The 24,160-nt window shown below is 42.0% G+C and overlaps 1 protein-coding gene across 2 annotated transcripts in view; it reads right to left on the bottom strand.

Moving 5' to 3' along the window:
* SI (sucrase-isomaltase) overlaps nucleotides 1-24,160 on the bottom strand; it is a 50,131-nt gene that overhangs the window by 13,490 nt on the left and 12,481 nt on the right. For both annotated transcript variants that reach the window (XM_085322315.1, XM_085322316.1), the window contains exons 7-32: nucleotides 23,681-23,780; nucleotides 23,214-23,326; nucleotides 22,521-22,646; nucleotides 21,804-21,935; nucleotides 21,502-21,621; nucleotides 20,934-21,047; nucleotides 19,070-19,154; nucleotides 17,564-17,681; nucleotides 16,617-16,788; nucleotides 15,624-15,740; nucleotides 14,914-15,068; nucleotides 14,204-14,288; nucleotides 13,027-13,083; nucleotides 12,413-12,537; nucleotides 11,927-12,015; nucleotides 9,086-9,135; nucleotides 7,849-8,019; nucleotides 6,787-6,936; nucleotides 5,002-5,211; nucleotides 3,897-4,051; nucleotides 2,553-2,721; nucleotides 1,433-1,529; nucleotides 1,153-1,265; nucleotides 930-1,055; nucleotides 506-634; nucleotides 269-376 (exon numbers count right to left, since the gene is read on the bottom strand). In XM_085322315.1, coding sequence (XP_085178441.1) covers nucleotides 269-376; nucleotides 506-634; nucleotides 930-1,055; nucleotides 1,153-1,265; nucleotides 1,433-1,529; nucleotides 2,553-2,721; nucleotides 3,897-4,051; nucleotides 5,002-5,211; nucleotides 6,787-6,936; nucleotides 7,849-8,019; nucleotides 9,086-9,135; nucleotides 11,927-12,015; nucleotides 12,413-12,537; nucleotides 13,027-13,083; nucleotides 14,204-14,288; nucleotides 14,914-15,068; nucleotides 15,624-15,740; nucleotides 16,617-16,788; nucleotides 17,564-17,681; nucleotides 19,070-19,154; nucleotides 20,934-21,047; nucleotides 21,502-21,621; nucleotides 21,804-21,935; nucleotides 22,521-22,646; nucleotides 23,214-23,326; nucleotides 23,681-23,780 — 3,186 coding nt within the window. The remainder of the gene's footprint in view (nucleotides 1-268; nucleotides 377-505; nucleotides 635-929; nucleotides 1,056-1,152; nucleotides 1,266-1,432; nucleotides 1,530-2,552; nucleotides 2,722-3,896; nucleotides 4,052-5,001; nucleotides 5,212-6,786; nucleotides 6,937-7,848; nucleotides 8,020-9,085; nucleotides 9,136-11,926; nucleotides 12,016-12,412; nucleotides 12,538-13,026; nucleotides 13,084-14,203; nucleotides 14,289-14,913; nucleotides 15,069-15,623; nucleotides 15,741-16,616; nucleotides 16,789-17,563; nucleotides 17,682-19,069; nucleotides 19,155-20,933; nucleotides 21,048-21,501; nucleotides 21,622-21,803; nucleotides 21,936-22,520; nucleotides 22,647-23,213; nucleotides 23,327-23,680; nucleotides 23,781-24,160) is intronic.

The raw sequence follows: 24,160 nt of genomic DNA, 5'->3' as shown, positions 1-24,160 counted from the left end.
ACATTTCCAAATAATCAGACCAAATTAAATATAAAATGAGTACCAAGAGCCGACAGATAAAACCGTGCATCACTGCTACGTGTGCCGATGATACCACAAACCGAAGACATTCAGTTTGTGGCATTTATTTAATATGTCATCTACTGTCAGGAATGAATTAAAATATTAGAAGTCTTTCCTCCTGGAGATAGCACTGAAGTCTAGGCTGGCATCTTGCTTGCTTGTATACAATATATCTCTGCTGTTCTCAACGTTTTAAGAACAGTACCTTTGAATATATAATGTCATTGGTGTTGGGCCATTTCATGAAGACATCCTTCTGCAAACCTCTGGAGAAGGGGGGGTAATTGGTTTCATTCCCAGAGATGGTTGGATCCTAAAATTAAAGGGAATACAATTTTACCCTTATGCTCAAAAGAAAAATAGAAATGCTCTTAAATATATTCCGTATTTCCGTATTCAGCAATAATATGTTTCTATTTAAAACTTGGAATTCACAACTGACCAGGATAGGGATGAATCTCATTCCTTCTTGTTTTATTTTGTTAATTAGAGCTGGTAATCCAGCAAAGCGTGCGCCAAGGGTGAAGTCCAATTGCCGTTCCATATAATCAATATCTGCGTATTGAACATCCTGCAATTAAAAAAAAAATAGACTGTACAGAGCCCCCCCTTTTTTTCTAAATGTATGCGTATAGAAGATATGCCAAATTAAATATGGAATTGGAATCAGCTGTTTTCAGGTAAGGTTATTATATCCTCAATAACATATCAGCAATTACACATGCTGGAGAAAAACGTCCTGGATTTGTATGCATAGATATACACATAAAGTACACGGAAACGGCATACTTTTTTAATGCTCTCAGTTAATACTCTGCAGCCAGAGATTCAAGCATCAGCGCAAACTTTAGCTGCTACCAGCGTACATGGGGAATGCCGGCTGCCTTCATTGCCGCCACCAGCTCGGCGATCTCCGAGTCGTTTCTGTACCCGTAGCGGCACAGCTGGAAGCCCAAGGACCAGTAGGGTGGCATGACCGGTCGGCCGATCAGCTGCAGATAAGAAGGAATACTTGTAGCAAATAGAAAACAAAATTAAAAAAAAAAAAAAAAAGCCCGGTTTCAGTTCGTAATAGAACAACAGTCCTACTGCGGTGTATTCCTGCACCACGCTCTCCGGCGTCGGGCCCAGAACCATGTAGAAGTCCAGGATCCCTCCGATCGTGCGGTAGGTCAGGGCCGGAGTGGGCTGGAACGTCACGTCTGGGAAGGGGCAGGCGAAACGAGGAAATGAGCGCCCGGCCACGCTGCCACGGCGCAAAGCTCAGCGTAGAGCTGACACAAGCTGGGAAAATGGAGTGGAGTTTTTTTTTTTTTTTTTTTTTTCCTTTTTTTTTTTTTTTTTTTTTTTTTTTTTTTTTTTTCCTTACCCATCGCATTGCTGTTCAGCAGGAGAACTCCATGGGCATTGCCATCTTCCTCAAGAGCCATGTAAAACGGATGAAAACCATAGGAATTCAACTTGTACTGCAAAAGAAATATGTCGTGAGCATTCCCTCCTTTACATCCGCTAATAACGTTAATAAAGGGTCAGACAACTGCCACGCAAAAAGTTCAGCATCGCACTGTGGGTAAATACTAGCATTCCCACCAAAGATCCTTTTCAGCTTCATATTTTGAGGTCTGTCTTGTTCAGATAGCTCCAGGGGGGAGGAAGGAAAATGCACTACAGCCTTTGAAAATTGCTTTCTTGGGACAAAGCTTCCCCTTCTTTTCAAGCAGTAGCAAAGTCAGTACGGTTGAGGCATGCTGATGACATTCAGTGATTTTTCATTTGCTCAAAGACGTATCAGAACTTACTTAAACTGGAAATTGTAACTGTAATAAACAGCCACTATTTTATTGGTAATCCCCTGCAAATTGCAGAGATGTATTGTCTTGTAGAAAATAACACAAGCATACACATAGACATAAGATGTCTGATTTACCTCGGTAAGTACTAATTTGATCCCTAAATTGTGAGTTTTCCTGACTCACACCTAGCTTTCAGATTAATTGGCGGAGAAGCATAAAAAAGCAGCAACGAACTGTTTTTTCTGGGCCATTTGTTGTCACCTGATGTCTGACTCGGACCCTGAGCTCCGCACTGGTCTTCAGGGTCACAAATTAAAAACAGGCTTAGAGAAGACCATTGCCATGGAGACACAGTGGACAATCCGGATAAACTGTAAGCCTCAACAGATATGACCAAAGCCAATAAACGTGTCCAGTGCCAGCTGACTTTAAATTTCTGCTGAACACCCATGTTGATTAGGTTCATTTTTCACTAATACCAGCCCCGGTACTCATAGGAGAGGACTAAAAAGCCACAAGAGCTGTGTGGGGTCTTTATGGTCGGGAAACATGAATGGTGTCAAGGTCTGAGCTATGGGCCACAGACAAGTTTTGGCTTGGACAACAGATCAGTATCATACAGGTTGATACGAAGCAAAAAGAAGCCAAATAGAGAGARARARAAAAAAAAAGAAATCTAGCGTTGTTTTCACTTACAGCGGGAGCCTGGTCTCTCGTGAATAACCCCCAGGTATGCCAGCTCATGTTACGCCGAAACATGGTATGTTCGGTCTCCCCAAAGCCATATATATATTGCGATGCCAAGCGGGTAGAAATCTGGATGAACATGTCGCTGAACGTGAAGGTGGGTAGCTGAGAATCCCAGCTGAATCGGAGGAGGAAAATGGAAAYAAGCATATACCAGTTTTCATCGCCATGTTTACCGGATATAGTCACTTTTTTGAAGCTACTCCTGTTTTTCCTTCTCAGTCCTTCCCTCGAGTCAATACTCTCATAGGTGTGGAATGGCCTAGCAAACCCTGCTGGYCCAAGGTCTAGCACTTGCTAGGAAAGCTAGCGTGGGAAGGATGCAAAAATTCGTCTTATGTCATTTAAACGTAATTCACAAGAAAATTGTTTGACATGAAATGGTTATGACCTGGATGAGGGGACAGAGTGCCTCCTCAGCAAATTTGCTGATGATGCCAAGCTGGGAGCAGTGGCTGACACACCTGAGGGCTGTGCTGCCATTCAGAGAGATGTGGACAGGCTGGAGAGCTGGGCAGAGAGGAACCTCCTGAGGTTCAACAAGGGCAAGTGCAGGGTCCTGCACCTGGGGAGAAATAACCTGAGGCACCAGGACAAGCTGGGGGCTGACCTGCTGGAGAGCAGCTCTGCAGAGAAGGACCTGGGAGTGCTGGTGGACGACAAGTTGCCCATGAGCCAGCAATGTGCCCTTGTGGCCAAGAAGGCCAATGGTCTCCTGGGGTGCATTAGGAGGAGTGTTGCCAGCAGGTCGAGGGAGGTGATCCTGCCCCTCTCCCAAGCCCTGGGGAGGCCTCATCTCGAGTCCTGTGTCCAGTTCTGGGCTCCCCAGGACAAGAGAGACATGGAGCTACTGGGGAGAGTCCAGCATCGGGCTACGAGGATGATCAGAGGGCTGGAGCATCTGCCCTAGGACGAACGGCTGCGAGAGCTGGGCCTCTTCAGCCTGGGGAAGAGAAGACTGAGGGGGGATCTGATCAATGTGGACAAGTACCTGAAGGGAGGGTGTCAAGGGGACGAGGACAAACTCTTTTCAGTTGTCCGCCTGACCGTGAGGGGGAATTTCTTCCCTGTGAGAGTGACGGAGCACTGGCACACATTGCCCAGAGAGGCTGTGGAGTCTCCTTCTGTGGAGATCTTCAAGGCCCACCTGGATGCAACCCTGTCTAACATGCTCTAGGTGACCCTGCTGAGCGGGGAGGTTGGACYAGATGATCTCCAGAGGTCCCTGCCAACCTTACTGATTCTGTGATTGTATGAAAACAGCCATTGAAAAATCAGTGAAATGGGGCTTACATAACCGTCCCTGTGCTTTTGCGCCGAATCTGTATCCCAAAGGGTTTTCTCTGAACAGAGACGTCGTAGAGCCGCTCCTCAGCGGTGCTCGTCGGGGCGCTGGGGAGGTTGAGCGGGACTGGAACCTCGTATCGTTTGTTTTGGTAATCATAAATCTGTGAGTGGAAAATTCATCCATTTCAATGCACATCTACAAGCACGTAGCTTGCACTAGCAGTAGTTACATTTTCAAGACTTCAAGATAAAAATAGTTTAAGCACTGATTATTGCATTTGTTATAGACTGACAGAAACACTCCTGTAGTCTGGCACACTCCCGGTCTGACACAGAGAATTGTTTGAAATGTTACCGGTGATGACACAAATCTGATTAGCTAAAATGAATACAGAAAATCATTGAATAAATTTGACTGCATATTAAAAAAAATACTCATCACAGCATTCTCAAATTCCTTCAAAATAATTTGGGTTGGAAAAAAAGAAAAAAAAATGTATGGATTTATTCTGGCTCAGGAACGGCTTGTTTAATTATTTAAATATACTGATTTCTGTATGTATATATTTATGTATGATTCATCTTTTAGCCAACTTTCAGAGACTATTTTTAAAGTTTTCTGCATTCTGTAAGTTGATACAAGGTAATTTAAGACTTGATGCTTGATCATTTTAATAATGCATCCAATTCATTATAATATTGTTAAAAATATAGTAATAAATTATAGTCTAAACAATAACTTATTAAAAATTTTATAATGTATGTAGAATGATTAAATGACAGTTACCATTATAATTATAACATGTAGTGATAATTGCACCTGTATACTAATAAAATGTTTTTAGTTCCAGAGTTTCTGACTGACGTTACWTGTTTGTATTGACCTTTGATTCATTAACGACATTGTAAAACCTAGGACAAAATTCTAGGACAAGAGAGATTCGGCCTAAGAGCAGTAACAACTATTTGGTTAGAAGAAGAAACCTGTTCAGGCCAAAGTGCCGCTCTTCATGTAGTACAAGCTTGACTAAAACGCATGTGATTTCCATAAATAAAACTATTTTGACCCGTAAGGCAATATAAACGCCTAGGAACCCGCGCGTGGCAGCACCTTGAATTGCAGCATGTTGTTGTGATGATATTTCACCTCCAGGCGAAGGGTACCGATCGGCAGGGTGGAGTTCTCGTAAGCCCTGGTGCTGCCGCTGCTGAGGACGAGGTTAGCTGCCAGACCATCCGTGCTGTACTCCACTTGCTCGACGGCGTACGCGTTGTCGGCGCTGTAGTAGCAGGGTGGAATATCCGCGTCCGAGGTGACTTCCTGCAGGGGAAATTGGTGGCGGGTTAGTGTCTTCTGCAGCCGTCAGCAGGCATTCCAGAATTTGTATTTTACGGCTATTTAAGGTAAAGATTTGTGGGGGAAAAAAAAACCAAAAAAAACTTAATGCTATTTGTGAGCGGTAACGCAGCAGTACTGAACCCACCGATCTCTGTGCCCACGGCGGTATAATCAAACAGTTCAGTCAAGGCTACACGTATAGTTCAGCTGGGAAACGGGATCCTCACACCGGGCTGATTGATTTCTGCTCCCTATAACCACGATCTTCAGCTCAACGCCACTCAAAAAAATCTTTAGGCATGGTCCGCCAGCGTCCTAAAACTTCTCCCCTCCTAATCTCACAGTTCTCTGGCCTTTTGGATGCCCTCATGAGGATGTGCCTTGAACCCATTAGATATTCAGGCAGTATCAGATGAGAGCTTTTCATCAGCTCTTATATGTCTTTATTAATATGAAAATACACATTTAAAAATGGGTTGAAATATCTGTTGAGAATTACATCCTATTTATCTAAGATCTCCTGACAGCAAGATCAAAATTGCTTTCAGCTTCTTGCTGTAATTGAACATAAACAACCAGTTATTCTGAGGTTAGGTGAGCAGAGGTAGGTTAATGGATTAGCCTTCCACCTCTGGATGCTCACCATCAATCCTGCCTAGTTGCCTGCTAATCACAGCTTCATTCCTACTGAATATTTATTCATCTGTTATCACCAAATTCAAAGCACCTTTCAACTTGAGTAAAATACATCCAGGCCATAACTTGGCCAGTGTTTGATTTCACGTGAAGAGCCGTTTCCAAATATCCAAAATTAYGAAAATATTTCTAATAGTACAACAAATATAGGAAAGTGCAGCAATCATTTCAGCTGTTGTTGTTTCACGAGTGGCTAACAGAGGATTTTGGACTTCTTACCCAGGTTCTAAGCTTTGAAATTTAGATTTCTATAATCATGAAGTAATGCAATGTGGAGGGAGGGGCCCTCTGAAGTWGATGCTTTCCAGGGCTCTTTACTCACATGTGGTTATAGCCCTATGCTATCCAGAAACAAAAATATATCATAACGAACTTCACGTCAGGTCCGATGGTCTGGATATAGCWCATAGACGGAGATACAAGCAATTAAGTTCATATATGGGTGAATATTTCCCCGGGGTTCAAAAGTTTCTTGTCTAACTGTGATACAGAGGGATCAGCTTTAATAAAAGTGTGTTTTAGTGAGCATGAATGTGAGAGGAAGCGGCGAAGCAGAAGAGTTGTTTGAAGACAGTGATCTCAAGTCTATTCTACCTCTTATAACTCTAGTATTTTCTATTACTGTCTTACAAAAAAACCCACATTCTCGCTCTATTCTTAATGCACTTTGGATGAACCTAAGCTGCTGCGAACTGCCTCAGTTTCAATGAGGCAAACAAAATCTGCTAATGCAGGGTAGAGAGTCCTCCTCCTCGCTTTAAAGGAGATGAACAAACCCTCCAGACCACCTTTTTCACCGTAACAAATCCCAAAGAAAGCTGTGATTCCTAAACTCCTCCGTTCTGCTTCGGTTTTGCTTACGCTCCAGACGCAGCCGAGCTGCTCGCACTGCTCCTTGGTTGCGTTAGGGCTGGGGTAGCAGTCATATCTTTCGTTGGCGCTGACTTCTTGATTCCATTGTAGCTTGTAGGACCTTCCCAGCTGCAGCTGGAGCCCTGTTATACGAGCGACCTGCAAACRTTAAACATTCAGTGGTTATTAAACCCTGCTTCCCGTCAGCCTGTCCTTCAGTCTGTAGAGACGCAGGTCCTCAGGGACAATAACATTTTCCCACACGGCAACTCACAAAAAGGCGTCCTGGGATATTTAATGTATTCTCATTTTTACAAATTTGTGAACTGAAATTCTTGCACATAAGATCTGAAAAATTAAGAACTTAAAATATGTAGCTGATCCCACGACTCCCTCGGAAGGACACAAGGAATGAAGGTAAGTGCACACCTCCTTAGCCTTTTTAACCTTAGCTTAAATGTAAGTAAGTGGTCAGAAAAGGTTTAAATATTTTGATGCTGATTCAGTAACTGAGGTAACAGGTAGTTCAGTCGGTTATAATAATTAAAGATAGTGCATAATGCAAGCTCCAAGCACTATCTTTATAGTGTGGTTTATGAAAATTTCCCACCTGCAGCAGCTTTTGCCTGCTTAGCACATAGGTCCATGAGGCTGCTGCCGCTCTGTACTCATCCTGAGAAATGAGGTATGAACTAAGAAATGAGGTTTAAAAGCCTACACTTGATTTTGTTTTACAATCAATGCTCAAAGTAGTATTTAAAATGTAAATATTCTTTACCCTCCTTCAACATCACATAAAATCATAAATCTCTTCCTCCCCTTGCAAGTCCAATGCAGCTACCTGAATAAGCACCTAAGCAAACCTCGTGGTGCGCTGAGTGTCTCAGAGCAAAACTGAGATGTTCGGGCTAGACAGCGAGGTGAAGGCAACTGCACTTTTATTCCGTAATAAAATACACGGCGTATGCTGCGGGATCCACCACCGTGCTGAGTGTTATCCTTTGCAATATACAAAATGAAGATGACCCAGCTCCAAAGATGCTCTGCTTCAGGTTTGCTATTTGTATGTACCTTGGCTGAAGGATCGTAGCTGATATTGTGAGAAGAGCTTTGCACAACATTGTCCAGAGTCACGGTGACTTGCGTCGGTTCCAGGAGCAACCCCAATATTCTGATTTCTTCAAACTTCAAGTTGTTTGGGTCAGTGTAACCGTTGTTTATAACATTCATTTGYAGGCTATTCTGAAAAAAAAWATATAATAATCACATTATATCACCTAAAATTAAAAAAAAAAAAATTTCTAATTAATTCTTAACAGTGTAGTACAAAGTAAGCSGACACCCTTTCCTTGCTGTGTTGGTTGTTGCCCTGCTTGTTGCTGTCACTTAAATGACAGAACCACACCCGCTTCCTTATTTATACCCTGGTTCATACTGGTGTTTCAGGCTCCTTTTTGGGCTCGTTTGGGCAGTAGGAGAGGGCGGCGGGGTGCCAGGACACTGCCCTCCCGCAAGCTTCCCCGGCAGAGCGGGCCGACCTTGCGGGCTCTAATGGGCGAAAGTTTACTTTCACTTTTCCTCCTTTCACATCCCTCCTGCCACCCACGTGAAAATCATCATTAAGTTGTGACGGTCCTGKTTCTATTCCCGTGTTTCCCTTTCCATGCCCCTCTGCTTTCTCTCTCAGTGTTTGCCCTGGTATTTCATGGCGAAGGAAAAGAACCCTTTTAGCAGATATTATTATTATTATATTAAAAATATTGGAATCCTTATAGTGTGAAATCTCCAGGAATATTGAATAGAAAAGCCAGTTGGACTTTACCCTGCTCTATATAGGCAATTGCAGTAAAAACAAAACACAACGTGAAGCGGATTCAAACATTTTCTCRCTTAGATCTTCCTCTCACTCTTTGGAGACATTCAGCTCAATTTTTACAATATACAAGGAWTTTTTTCAGTTTGAGACTCGCAAACACAACATTCCTCTCCGTTCTTACTCTGCTTTAACTGCCACTGATGCTTTACAGTTCTCTTGCTCAGTAAACATTGCTGCCGAGTTTATTTTGTGCAAGAAAAYGGGGGTTCTTTTGTTAATAAATTAATCAGGAGAAGAAAAGCCAAGTGTAAGATTTACATCACAGTTAAATGACAACATTGCTAAATGACAGCATTGCTAAATGACAATATTTTGAGAAAGATGCTTCTCTAGCTTTGTCAAACACTTTGCTTCTAAGTAAACATTACAGGAGATTAAGGACTGAGAAGAGAAATTGGAGATGGAAATAAGATCCTTTAAACAAGTACTTACATTGGAAACTATAAACTCATAGTAAATGTAGACTTTATTTTCAACAGTACCTAAAATATGAAGAAAGAAATTACACTGGCAATACAGAACTAAGAAAGTATTAAAAGCAAGACTGTGTCACTATCAAGACCAATAAACTGCTAATTATTATCATTATTACATTCAGAAGGTGCAATGTATTAATTGCACATATTACAATGTATTAATTTTTATTAAAGTGTATTCATTTTTATTTTATTGTTATTCTGTCATGCCATTTCTTAAATGTAAATGCACATGCAGTGAAGTTAATCCTTTAAAACCTATTAAGTAAATTTCTTAATGCAAAAGTGAATTTAATATTAATAAMCTATGTCATGGAACTATAAAAGAGGAAATAAACTCACCACTTGGAAAAAAGAAACATAAAAGTTGACTCATAAACAGTCTGCTATTTTTTTTCCACATAAGAAAAGAAAAATATTGCTATTGCAAGCAAATTGTAAACTATTTCTTTGAGAAGACTATGACCTGTAAGTTTTGAGCAGCAAATAAAATCATAAGATGTTTTATTGTTTTGTTTCTCAACAGAAGTGAGTACAATAATGGCTTAGTTATTTTAGGCCTTGACAAAGGAGTCCATATACCTGTCATATCAGCAACCACCCAAGGCTTTCAATATTTATTGCTGCAATAATCAGCCAAATCACAACTCTATTTCTTTAAAGCATCCCAAAGTTTCACAAAATTTAAAAAGTCGAGGCTTGGAAGTTCTTGCCCGAGATATGATTGGTATAAGTAAAATGAGAAAACGGGATTACGACAGACAGGCAGAGCGCATAAATTTTTCTAAGCTTTTTCTTTCTGTTAAATCTAATATTATCATCATATTACTTCTCGAGCACAAGTAGTCTCACTTTTTGGCATTTTGTGTAGTTGTCCTCCTAACAGACTGCCCAGTGACCACCACCAAGGTCTTGCTCTGAAGCACCAGGCTGCAGAAACCCTTCAAACACCAGAGTTTTGAGTGGATWTAAATGCCCTGGCAGGAGATGTCTCACTAGGAGTTTGGCATCTCGAGGAGACTTACAAGGGAAGCTCTGAGCTTTGGCAGAGGCAACAAAATAGTGACATATACATATATATATATATAAATATGTTCATCAGCTGGCAAGTAGCAAGGGCAGTGGCAAGGTTTGCTATGCAATCAGCATTTTAATTTGTTCAAGGTTCATTATCTGCAGAACTTGTTTTCAGCCGAAAGTTGTGGTGTTTCAGAAGACAAAAGGTAAGCATACACTACATTCAGTTATCACTTAACCATGGACAGTGGTCAGATTAGTTTGCACGGGAAAATACCTGTCATCTTCTGAACAGCAATGGTAACATTACTTCGACTTCTTCTTTCTTTTATATATTTTTGATGTTGTGGTTTTTCCTATTTTCTAACCTACATTTTATTCCAGTATAGCTAAATAAAGCACAGATACTTTTCCAATTCATGGCAGCCAATGGATATGATAGTATATGAATTAGAGAAGATCAGGTCTACTTGAAATGCAATAGCATTAACGTGTATATGCCATAAACCAAAGCCCTTAGCTCTTAAAGTTATGGTTGGTTGCAAATAAAACAATAAAATCTGTCAAATACAAGTCCTGAAATCGTTTTTTTAATATAAGCTTGAGTGTTTTATAAAAGTTCTTCAAAAAATCATTTCAGATTAAATGTTTAAACTGCTTTCTGGCTTTTCTAAAAAATATAGATTAAAGGACAAAGGCTCCAAAAGCAGCCTACAGGATTTAAGTACCTCAAATCCTTTTAATTTAATGGAACCTCGATGCCTTACTAATTCCTCAGATATACTGCAGAAAATCCCACAGTTTAAGGTTCTTCATTTTCCAAAGTTTCCTTCATCTCAAGATTAAAATGATGAATTACACTATTTTTGTTTGCAAGTTTCTTCCRTTGCTCTAGAAGTATCTCTGTTTTCCTTAGACATGCAGCATTCCAAAATATTCCAAATTTTCCTCACAACCNTTTTTTTTTTTTTTCTTTCAATTGGGTTGAACTGTTATAACCTTAATACTACACAACCCATTAGAAGAAGAGGTACGAGTTTTGAAAAACACTAGCGAGGAAGCGATACCAATCCCAGTTCGTCACAGGAGGTGAGGCTGAGAGCCTTTGGCATGGTCACAGTGAATGTTCTGGTGRGAAACAAGCTTTAATAAAAGGCGAAGTTGGCAACGTAACGAGTATCGCCGGCACACACTCACTCGTGTACGCAGGCAGGGATATGCTGCGGGAACCAGATGGCATAAAAATGTAGGCTTTGATACCACTGCTGTTGAGTTGACCCAACTTYTACTGATTTCACAAGAAACATAACTAATTTCTGCAAGTCCATAAGCAGTACCAGATATACTTAATGTACTAAAAATGTAATACTCATACATAAAGCCTGAGTAGTTTTTCATCTTCTGCTAAATCTTAATGACACACTGCGGTTATGGGCACTCTTGCACCCACTGAAGCAGATCTGGATACATACACGAATATACATCAATCTCAGCAGTATGGTTTAACAGTCAGTGTGCCAGTGTACCYACTTTATCTATGTAAGGACACTGTGAAACCTGAACAAGGGAAAAAATCACCAAATTAAGAACCATTACATTTTTCTACTTAAAAGTGCTGAAAAAGTGAATGACATATGAACAAGTATTMATAATTTGTTACAAATTAAAATCAACATTCCCAGTGGCTTGCTCTTCCTCCATTAAATCAGCTGGAAGATTAAAATCCATAAGTATTAATAGTTTGATTATCATACCTATCTCCCCATCGATAACTGCTCACCTGTGGATTCTCCGTCATCCCAGAACAAGTCCCCGGATGCTCTGTTATTGTCATCCAGGGCGATGATAAGTCCCATAGGATTCTTGCGGCTGTGAAAGGAAAGATTTATCCTAGACTTATAAAAATACCTAGACAGTCTTAATACATCTTTCATGTTCTTATTAAAAATCTGAAGCTCAAATGAGTTGCAAGACTTGGAGAATTACTTTAGATTAGGCTTGATTGTCTTTCATTTTCATATAAACGGATTAAAATACCTGGGGAGTTTACAAAATGCTGTGCAAATAAACCTGTAGTTAATCATTAAACATGTTACATGTTCAGTCGTGGAAGCGATTTGTGACTCTCAGTTATTCCGAAGTTTTCAAGTGCAAATGCTAAATGCAACAGCCTGCTTCTGATTTGCAACCTGACAGTCCCGAGCCCGTTCTCGAAATCCCATTTCATTCCAATCTAGCCAGAAACACGCTTGGTCTTGAAGCTCACCTGGCGACCGTTGTGGTAGCTGGTTGTTGGAAAGGGAAAACGTAGCCTCCCCTCAAATGAAGTCCCAGTTTGTCTGCCGGCAGGTACATGTCAGCCCACTCTTTTCTCCACGAGATTTTTGCCCCCTTATTAACACGAAGATAAGGGAGAAGGGGTATGGGGCATTACTCGCTGCTATGCTCTTAAAGCCAGAGTTTCGCCTTAATTCTTCCTTTTAAGCTAGGTAAATATCTATAATCCTGCTGGTGAAGATAAAACAAGACGGGCCCTTTCCACCCTTCTAAAGGGTCATCCCAGCAGTAGGGGTCTTATTTGCAGAAATGAGACTAGTAAGAGACAACTGGAAAGTCTCATGCGTTATTATCATTGTTATTAACAACAATTATTATATTTTGCTATTGCAAACATGACCTTTGCTTAAGTTTCCATGCCTCCCCGCCCCTGCATTGCTCCGGGCCTTTGGGACCGTTCGTTGATCCTGCCCTCACCCATCTCTCACCGTTTCCTTTACGTTAGCCCACAGGCTAAATCTGCCCCTGAACAGGGCTGACAACCCTATTTCTTCGTGGAGACGTGTAGAAAACCGCACCGCACCGTCCTTGGCATTTACTTACTGTCTCATATTCGTACCATACGGCGTCAGGGATGTATGCCTGGATCACATCCACGCCCTGGAAGGTGATCAAAGAAACAMCCTTCGCATTTGAAGACAAGTCAATGCAATTAAGAAAAAATGTCAAAAAATCGTAATAACACTTGCAATGAGAAGATTGAGACTTCTCATCCTTTTTTTCTTTGCTGGCTTTCTGCCATGTGTGCAGCCCAAAGTCACAACGCATCGCGCTCGCTCTGAGAAGATACTCATAAACATCACTARATCATCTTCACTTCCACATCTTCTGGACTGGCCTGTTTCGGAAACTTGCTTCCCGTTCAAGTATTTAACAAATGTTTTGTGTTTCTGCATAGCATATGTGTTTCTGGAACTGACTATCATTATTTACAAAATTTTGCAACAGGAAAAACCATGATTTATTTGTTTTTCTTGCTTCAGTAGAGATGAAGCGAAATGAAGTGAGAGAAGCTGCTTCTGAATGAAATTCAGAGATGATACAAAGTAGAATGAATCAAAATATCCTGCAGAAGAATTAGATTCCCTAGAGGACGTGAAAATAGAAATAGGATTTAATAGCACAAAGTGCAAGATTTTCCATTTGGATAGTGATAAAAGTACATTGTGGGCTCCCTCACTGGAAGCAACAAATGAAGAAAAGAAGATAGGCTTATTAGGAGCCCCAAGACAACTATAAGTCATGAATGTGATGCATCCATGAAAAATAAATATAATCTAAGGATATATCAAGAGAAATATTTCTGCTGGAGATAGAGCTATGTTAATGCTAATTAACAAGATCTCTAGGACCAGGGAGAATTTATTAGGCTCATCGGGGAAACGGAATATCCTATTTTTGCTGTTTGGCTCATTCAGCATAAGAAAAGGAGACAGAGCACAGTTTCCAGAGGAAATGTATGTATAGCAAGTAGAGGAACTATAGCCTTTAAACTGAATAATGCAACCACCTCAAGACCGAACAGCAGARGCTGAAAATCATGTGCTTTTTAATTAAAGGAATAAAGGAATGGCAGGAACAGGGACCAGGAAATGCAACTTGTTAGGGATGTTATGCTGCAGCCAACAAGAAATAAAGAGCTGCAATGAGCAACTCATGGTGTCCCTGGTCCCTGTGAATTCGTTACGAGAGAGATAAATATGAAGATGGCCAYAGCTACCTGCTCGAGCACAGCCGTGATGAGCAGCCCGGGACCCCACAGGAACTGCCTGTCAATGTCCCACGTTGCTTCGTCAGAGTAAAACCTAGACAAATGGGAAAGAAATAGCGCTGACTGTTTTTATTAACTACACTGTCACGAGTAATCCTAATATTTCAAGGTACCGATGGTCTAGAATGGCTCCTGGAAAGCGCCATAGCACAACTGCGCGAGGTTATTGTTATCTGAGGCAACCTGCAGTTGAGATCGTAAGTTCACAGGCTTATTGGTTTAGTTAGGATTGATTTTATATATATATATATATATATACACACACACACACACACATATATATATATATATATATGTATGTATATATGTAAGGGATTATACATACATGCAAGGGTTCAAGAGTTTCAGGCAAAGAATCATTAATTCCAAAATGCATGTTGTGATGGGGAATAGTTTCACTAACTGGCAAAGACACTTCACAGCACCTCTTGGAGTAACCGGCAGTAATACACGCACATGTGCAGAACTTACAGATGGTTTCTGATTACTCTTCGATTGCTTCAAAATGGTATTTCATGAACTTACAAGTTGTGYGTATATATTCCAGTGTGCACTGTCACAAGCTACATATGTGTTTGGATAGTTCCTAACAATGTTTAACTGGTCTGAATTTTGGATTTCTTGATAAAACCATTATGAAGCTGGATCAGTAAACTTACTCATGCAAAATCGGCCGTGTGACTGTGTCTCCTTGAGTGTGAGCTTTGTAAAAGAGCGTATACAGGTAGGGCAGCAGAGTATAGCGGATATTCAAGTAATGCTTTGAGGTTTTCACCAAAACCGAATCAGCCCCAAAGATGGCTGGATCCTGAGGCTGAAAATAAATATTAGAATATTATTGTCATCATGCAGAGGGAGTTTGGATGGTGCTATATGTAAAAAGTGGCCGCAGTCTCTGAGGAGCTGAAAGCTGATGGTGCACATCTGCACGGCATCTGCCTGGCACGGGGTGACCTGCTGTCTGGCCCACCAGAGCCACRGGCCACCAGGTTGCTTTGGGGCACAGGTCCTTCCCTGCCCACACGCAGGGTGGCAGGTCAGGGCTCTCCCAGGTTGCATCCTAACGTGCACTCGGGATACCAGGGAAGGGGGCTCCCGAGGGTTGGGCCGGGGGTCACGCGGCAGCGAGTGCTCGCCCTTCGCGGTGGACACAACYGACAGGCACAAAACTGTTCCGCAGAAAATGTACTCTCAAGTGCTTACAATTAACCCAATGAAGCTAAATTTTTTAGAGCTGGAATTTCGGAAAGAGTGTGTAAGTTTTTGCCAATTTCCAACTAGTCAACTATGTAATTACTAGTAATACAGTGTTAAAGGGAACATGGTAGTATAATGCAAGACAAATTTTGTAACAGAAGGTACAACTTACTATGTACAGTTCAGCGTTGTGATTCCTGCAAAATGGATAAAATGCTCCTACTTGCATCCACCGTCTGCAAAGTTCTTCTGTGGTATCATCAAAGAAACCGCAAATATCTGCCCCAATCTTAAAGTAAAACCAGAACATGTTGGATGGACGGTACATTGCTCCTCTGCGCTCTACACAGATCTTCAAGTATTGATTTCTAGAGATTTCCTAATTCATCCTTAAYTGCTAGCCAGGCTAGAAGAGCCATTCAACACATTTCTACCTTTCTTCTTTCAAATTTCTCATCCATAAGTAAATTTGCCTGCTGTATTTTTCTTTGATTGAATCTCTACCAGAATTACTGAAGTTTCTAAGCTATAATTTGAAGCAGAAGTAGCCAGGCAAATAYCTATTTTCCCATAATGTAAAAGGTCTGCGAACGTTTTTACAGTCCATCATCTGCACTATACAATTAAGTTAATGCAAGTACGGGTTGCACAGAAAATTCAACTAACTACCATCTAACATTGYCCATTGCTCTTTCTTCTAAACCTTTATTCTCCTGTTTGGTGCTAATGAACATACAGTAGGAAAACAGTTTAAAAGTCATACAAATGCTCTTTCGTTTATACATGGGTGCTCCTATTAAGTCTGAAATGCAAAGGAAAAGACTGAAATATTCCACAACAGTCACTGATGAATAAAAAATACTAGCGGTAACAGGCAGCCTGGAATATATAAAATAGTACGACTGAGGTACACGTGCATCCTGCCRTACACACACACACCACACCCACAGAAATCAACGTAAGAAAGTGGCCTAAACCAAAAATCAATAATTACTGGGGAGAAAAATGTTAAAACTAGATCCTTAAAGGATATTAATTTATAGCTAAAAAGACAGTACGGTTATATAGATAGAATTTAACTAGATAATCAGATATTGCAGATGCAAAGAGTTTACGCTTATCCGTGTGTTCTGAAAGGATGTCACAAATCAGTATTATTTCTTACGTAGGGTATCCCAAAGAGGTTGAACTCCAGCATCCCGGGTATTGACCACCTCAGGTGATCCCAGACRGCCGCGTTGTCTCCCAGCCAGTGTCCCGCGTACTTTCCCGACCCAGCGAAGGTGGACCGCGAGAGAAGGAAGCCCCGTTTTCCCGGAAACACGGTTTCAATGGCTCTGAAAGCGAAGCACAGCTGGAATTATGCAAAGGGAAAAAAGAAATCTCAGACACTAACGGTTTCATATAAGGCAAATTCATACCAACTAATTTACAATAATCCAAGGGACAGGGACTCCTTTACTGTTATCTGGGTGTCTTTTAACTAAGTTCATAATATTAATCCTATTTAATCTTACTAAACATTTCTGACTACCGGTGTTTGGCCCAGGGTTGTAATTAGTATATTTTACCATAGCTGAAACTTGAGACACCCAACGAGATGAAGACATTTTAAATGTTGTGATAGTCCCTAGCACTGTGCTAGCAGAGCTCTGAATCATTGCTTTATTTATTCTTCAATTTGCAGTAAAATTGATTTATACAGGTTTTCAAGTAGTTCGATTAGTTCAAAATTATTAAAACATAGCTGGCAGTTCACTACATCCTTAGACATAATTTTTGTATTAATTTTCTAATGCAAAAACAGTATCCTTACCATCCTTACTAGCTGAAATTTAGATAATAAAGCTTGGTATTCCTTTGAACTTTGCATGTAATAGGGTCACAGGCATTCTCATATGACTAGAGTTTTCTGCCTTGTTTGGTTATTTTGGATGCCCAGTTTCAGCGAATTCTGGGGTTGCAGAGAGACTGTTTTTTCAGGAGTGTGGTAACTCCTGCTGTCCAGGAAGCAGGACCCTTTAGAAGTGAAGTCTCTTGCTCTGTTTGAAGATGCGGCCGTACGCTCTCGTGTACCTTTTTTTTGCRAGGATGTTGGGGAGCACTGCTTACCGCTGGGTTGAGAGGGTCATGGAATAGCCGAAAAGGCTGTGGACRTCGTAATGTCTCCCCCACTTCTGCACTGCATCCATACAGATCGTCTTGGAAAACATGAGCCTATCAAGAATATCTTCAATAAAYGGAGACAGGTTTCAGTTTCCAAGTATATTTTGATTCCAAACATYCTGCAATCTTTTGTTTAAGGCACTTTCATGAAATTTAGGCCCTTTTTTGGCTTTTAGYATTTGCATGAAGCCCTCTCTGACTTGCACAAGGTCAAAATACCATTCACGTAACGCTACTATTGGTTGCCAGTTTTCTTCTTCTTTGCTCTCAAACTGAAGTTCCCTGTGCTGGAGCTTTCCCTGCCTCCTGGCAACCAGCCCACCAGCAGCAGCAGAATTCCCCCGTTCCCGCGCCCAGAAATGCACCTTTTCTAGCAGAGTGGAATTTAGCACACCCATGTCTGACGTGCTGCAATTTGCTCAGAGCATAAAATGATTAGCTCACGTACTATATCTTTGTCTAGGTGCGATTAAGCGGTAACCACAGGCTGCCGTGGATGCCAGCGCTTTCTGGCACCGCTCAGAGTAAATCTTAGCACAAATGGAGCTCGCCGCCGGCTCTGTCACGAGTCTGGCGTCTGCCTGGAAGCAAGGGCACGGCGTAAGCGGGCTCTAATTTCTCCGCCTTGGCTATTTACTCTGCTGTAAAGTAGCAGATCAAGGCTGCGAGGTCACCACTGAAGCACTCTTCCCTCTCCGTGGAGCTCCTCGGTGGGCACGTGAACGCCGAGAAGGCTCCCACATGCTTTTTAGTATTTTTTTATTTTATTATGTTTCTTTATTTAAAGTTGCACCTTTCAGTCGACCAACAGGTAATSCCTTTCTAATTTCCTATCTTAAATACAGAACTGGAGGTGCTAYAGCTGCAGCCTCGGACAGATGGGAACTTCTTGAATTCGAATCGCGCTTGCACGTCTGAGGTCAGGGGAAATGACATTTTTACTTCCAGATAAGTACTGGTCATAACTGACTGAAGTCTTCCTCGTGCCAGCTGGATCCCTCATGCAAACCAGTCCACCCATGCAGGGTGGGGCTGCGTACCTACACCCTAAATTTCTGAATCATTTGATCTGCCAACTTCCTGGCAATGCTTAGTTAAAGCTATTACTTAATAAAAAAAAATCTGMATTCCATTTTAGCTCTGCATATATCTCTGAAACTGTTGATGCTGAAAGAAGATCAATATGTTATTAGACATAATTAAGGCAATGATAACATCCAGTAATAATTGGAAAGGGAAAGAAAAAGCCATTTATTCTCGTGAGTTACACAGCCCACGCTGCCGTCCAGGGCCGAGGCATGCTTGTATTTTCTGTCAACAGGAATAATCAAACCCCACTCATAAAACCTATATTAAAATCGTTTCTTATCCTTGTAGCTGACAACACAGCAGTTCACAAATTTTTGGAGAAAAGATAGTATTTTGCTTCATGGTTAGAGACCACGGACTTACTGGGCGTGAAGGGAGGGTAGTTTAASTCGTTCTGCTCACAGCCACTTCTTGAGCCCTGAACAAAGCTGGACACTTCGTTCATATCCTGAAAAATGCAAGAAATCGTGTACAATAAAGTTCCTCAAGCACGTTTCCTGACAGGACTTTATGTTTTATTCCTCAGAGCCTCTAAGGAATAACGAATTAGAAGCGCTACAGCGAGGCCAAGCGATACAACGCAGCGGCCGAGCTGCTCCGTCCCCACCCRGGGGTGGGGTTTTTCCCCTAGCTGTGGGGCAAAATTCCTATTTTCTTTCCCCAAAGGCATCTATTTTTAAGCAGAAGGAATTCTCRCCTGCTTTATCACGTTAACAGCAGATTACCTGATGCACCCTGGTGACTGTCAGCTACACATTGTAATTCCCTCATCAAACACAAAGTACCATGTTGGTYAAGCATCAAAAAGAAAAAAAAAATCTGAATAAACTAACTGAAGTAGGTGGCAAACTTAAAATACATTTGCAACCTCACTGTGCAAGGCTGTATTTGCGCACTGGAAGTGTGAAAGTTTTTGAGCACTTCTGCTCCTACTTGCAAATACTTGGTAAATAAAATTCCTTCTTCTTTTCTGAGCTCTCTGGCTTCAACTTTTATTAAACAAGAAATGACATTTTACCCTACTATTTCGCTGTAGGGGTTAAGAGTAATAAGGCCAAACTATGCAACATGGTTACACAGAATTCTGCCCCCAGGCTCAAAATTGTATCAGCATAAATCAAACAGAATTTGCTGAAATGCAGCAATATTCTAGGCTATTTGAAGCATATACCTGTGCTTTGCTTTGTGAGATTAATGCCATTCCAGGGTTTAAAATTGCAGCCGTAAATCTGCAGTTGGTTATGATGAAAACAACTAGTTTCTTAGGGGATCAGAAATTTTTATGTAGCAGACAAGAATGAAAACAGTCTAAAAATCTATTTTCTACCTAAGGAAAATTTACATATCTGGATTTTGCGAGTCTAAGAACGCTCCATACTTTCAGCCACAGCACAAGGAAAAAAATTAAGATATCGTACTTAAAAACTACCTTCAAAGCTCGGATTTACCAGTACCTCTGATATGAGTTCCGTGCGAAGGCAGAATGCTATAGAAACGTGCGTTAGGACCTTTAATAAATGTAAATGTAGACGGGCATTTCCAGAGTGGGTCCTGGTGTTTGGTGTCCGAGTCTACACTTAGATGCCTCACTATAATTTGAGCTGTCTCTCAGAGCAGTTGGAAATCTATAAATCTTTCCAAGTCAAAATGAGTTTTAGGTGCTCTRTATCTTTGAAAAAGAAGTTAAATCCCTGCTCAGGTGCTTAAACATGGATTAGGAAGTTTAAATACAGATTTCCTTCTGGCACTCACTTTTAAAAGCTTAACTACAGCATATTTTTGTAAGAGACTAATGGTCCGTAATCTTACCTGATTTCCATGAACTAAGCCTGAAAATAACTACACCACATTCCCTATCAAATCTGCGGTGGGAGAACCTGTTTAAAAGAGCCTGACTTTTCCAAATCCCGATCCGGAGCAGCAATTGCAGATTTGCTAACCTGAACCTCTGTAAGCCACCTGGAGTGCAGCTCCATGGATTTTGTGCATTACACCCCRTATTCAGGACGTGTCCGAGATGCTGAGATTTACTCAGCGTGCATGCAGGGTTCAAATTCAAATTCAGATGTAAAATTCACATTTGGACTGTAGATTCAACAGCAAAAGACATACAAATCCTACTACACTGATTTCCAGGTTAGTAGCAGTGAGCATCCCCTTTCAAACTCCATGCAACGTCTAGCCAGGATTTTTTTTTTTAAAAAAATGGGAGTTCTGGGTTACTTACAATCCAGATCCCGTCATAGGGCACCGTATTGTAAAATAATCTGCATTCCTCCACCCACCAGCTGGTGCAGTCGGGATTAGTGAAGTCTGGGAACACAGTTACTCCTGGCCACACCTGCAATATTCACAGGAAAAAAATTGATTAAACCGTTAATTACGTTGGAATTATTAATATTTACACGTCACTACAGTTCCTTTAGCTTCTACTAATTTTTCCAAAATGTAGTTGGCGTCTAGCATTACAGTAACTGGTGTGTATGATAATACAAGAACAAATAAAAGTGTTTTTTGCTTGTTGCGGCAGAAGCAGTGGTGCCGCCGCAGGGCAGCGCCTCTCCTGCCGCCGCCGCGAGGGCTGCGTGCTCTCTCCCCCCGCGCAGCGCGTCCGCAAAACCCACGTTAGCATCGAAAGGAGAAGAACATGTGTGCGTGGGCGTATATACATATACGGCAGATTTACGAGGGATTTAACTGCGGATAAAAYCCTAGCTTAAAAAAACGTGGCGAGCGTGCAGCCCTCCCGCTTCAGCCCCTCTCCCCAAGCCGGGCGCAGGGCCGAGGTGGGTTACCTCCCCAGTCAGCGGCGTCGCGCCGTCCGACTCGTTAATCCAAACCTTTTTGCTCTCGCCCCTGGCATAGCTGCCGTAAGCGCTGCCGTCCGCGAGGTTGGCCGTGCTGATAGCGGGATCCTAACGGGAGGGAAAGGGAAAGCGAGACGTCGAGAGAAGCCACGAAACGCTCCGGCGGTTGTTGCCCAGCACTGCAATGCTAGGCAAAAAATGCAGTAATCGCACCAAAACAGGCAAAGGACGACAATAAATAATTGTAATGCCAGCATTTAAAATGGAAAAAGAGATAATAAAGCGCTCACCAAGATGATAATGTATTTTTGTCCRTAGTCGTGCATATAAGTCGCGAAACTGGGGAGGTCTTTAAAATTCACCTTGTCGTAGGTAAAATCTTTCATTTCCTCCATATAGTCGATGTCTGTGTACTGAGCGTCCTGAGGGAAAAGGGGTTTCGGTCTCAGCACGCGAGGCGGCGGTGCGGGCTCCGCACGCTGCCTCCCCCGGCACCCCTCCGGCCCGCGGCTCCCGGCCGCCCTGCCCGGCGCTCCTGGAGCCGGCCCCCACACCACACCTTGCTTCTTAGAGTCCAGCTTAAAATCAGTGGGGTTTTTTTTTTTTTTTTTCCTCCCCTTTGAAGCCATTAGGCTAATTTAACTTGAAATCTAATTTTAGGATTTAATTGCAAATTAAGTCGTAATCGGCGGTTCCGCAATTCCCTGGTCCTCAGAACAACGATGACAAAAGCTGGCGGATTAGATAACGGGTCAGAAAACAGGTGGATATAGCCAAAAAGGCTTACTGAAAAGTCGCTGCAATAAGACGGGCAAATGAAAACCACTGCGGTTAAGCGTCTCCCACAGTCTGGCGACTGGTCTACCATTAAAAATCGTAAAAACTTTTCACCAGGGATGTCTGTGTGCGTTTTACGGGAAGTTCACRGACTCGGAGCGACGGGAAAGGCGCCCGGCGAGGAGCACAGCGCTGGAGCCGTCCCCGCAGCCCTGCCCGGCCCCACTTACGTAGGGCAGGTCGATGGCCCGGTTCCTCTCGACGACGGCTTTGACCTGGTCCAGCGAGCTGTAGTTCCAGCGGCTGAGCTGGAAGCCCAGGCTCCAGTAGGCGGGAAGCAGCGGCAGCCCCACCAGCTGCAGGGCGAGAAACGGGAGACMCCGCTATGGACGCCCACCACTGCTGCCCTTATAATCCCCCCCCCTTCGCTTTATTTTCTGACTTTATGCTCCTTCTCGGGCCTCGCCCCTGAAGGGCAATACTGCTGAAGAACCTACACGTGCTTTCAGGTATCACTGAAACGTCATCCAGCTGCGAGAAGTACCCACGAGGAATACTCATGCTGCCTTTCTCCCATAAATTGTAACATACCATAAGCACCCAATAATCTGTACCCACCCCGTAATATCGCAGTGCAAACAAGGACTTGTCCTTACAACAGGGATCAGCTCCAGCAGGCAAGTGCAAGCCCAGCTGACCACATCCCTGCCCCAGCTTAACTCCTGCCAGCGATCCCTGATGGCAGCAGTCGYGTTAGGGACACAGCAAGAGTTACGCAGCTAAGAGCGTGCAAATACCACGTTATACCATCCGTTAATAAACAACGCGGCGAAGATGCATTGTTGTATAAAGAAGGGGAAGAAATAAATAAAAAAAGCTAAACACTTAAAAATTCTATGTGCAGTTTGTCCAGGTAGTGGTACCTTCAGGTACTCCTGCACCACTTGCTCCGGTGTGTCCCCCAAGAAGACGTAGAAATCGAGGATTCCCCCGATGGTTCGGTAAGTCACCGCCGGGGCGGGCTGCACCGCAAACTCTGCCGGATGAGAACAGCCACTAAATCTACCGTAACTCGGTCATGCTGATACTGAACATAGGAGAACTTGCTTAGGGAAAAAAAAACATAACATCAAAATGCCCAAGGAACCCCAAACCACACACTTGCAGTGGAGGGGAAGCGTATTCACATGACTCTTCATAAATGTCCACGGGTCCCACATAGAGAAGAGAAGCACTAGAAACCCAAAGGCACAGTCTTTTCTCATTAACTTTTCCAATGATGTCCTTAATAAAGGACATCTACATTAGCTCAGATTTGATCACAGTCCCACGTATCATTTTAAAAGAAATTTAACTGCAATACTTGGAGTGACAGAGAAAGCTTTCTTACCCATGGCATTGCTATTCATCAAGAAAACACCCACAGAGGCTCCAGTGCTGTCTTCCAAGCACAGGAAGAAAGTTTGAACTCCGTATAAGTTGTGCATATCCTTAAACAAAAAAAAAAGATTATAATTTAATAAATATCTGTATTTCAAAAAATATCATAGACACAACTTGAGGCTTCTCAAAATACAATAATAAACAAAAATAAAAACACTAACACTTTCCTGCAGCTTTGGTTTTTACTTCCTGGCTTTTTTCTCGTTTATGTGAATGTTTTCCATTAAGCAAAAAATCTCTGGAAATATGTAGATAACATAAGCAAATAGATATGATGGAATTTAGATGTAAAATATAAATATATTTAGATGTAAAATATTGGGTATATTGTTTACCTGATATGCATGTATATTACCCAGAAATAATATTGTAATACATGCAGACTTACTCTAATCTACGTTACTATTAATCCTACAAGGCAACTATT

Source organism: Rhea americana, unplaced genomic scaffold (genome assembly GCF_003343005.1).
Source record: "Rhea americana isolate MKP2758 unplaced genomic scaffold, rheAme1 scaffold_76, whole genome shotgun sequence".
NCBI classification, from domain to species: domain Eukaryota; kingdom Metazoa; phylum Chordata; class Aves; order Rheiformes; family Rheidae; genus Rhea; species Rhea americana.
This window is presented reverse-complemented; position numbering and strand designations above follow the sequence as displayed.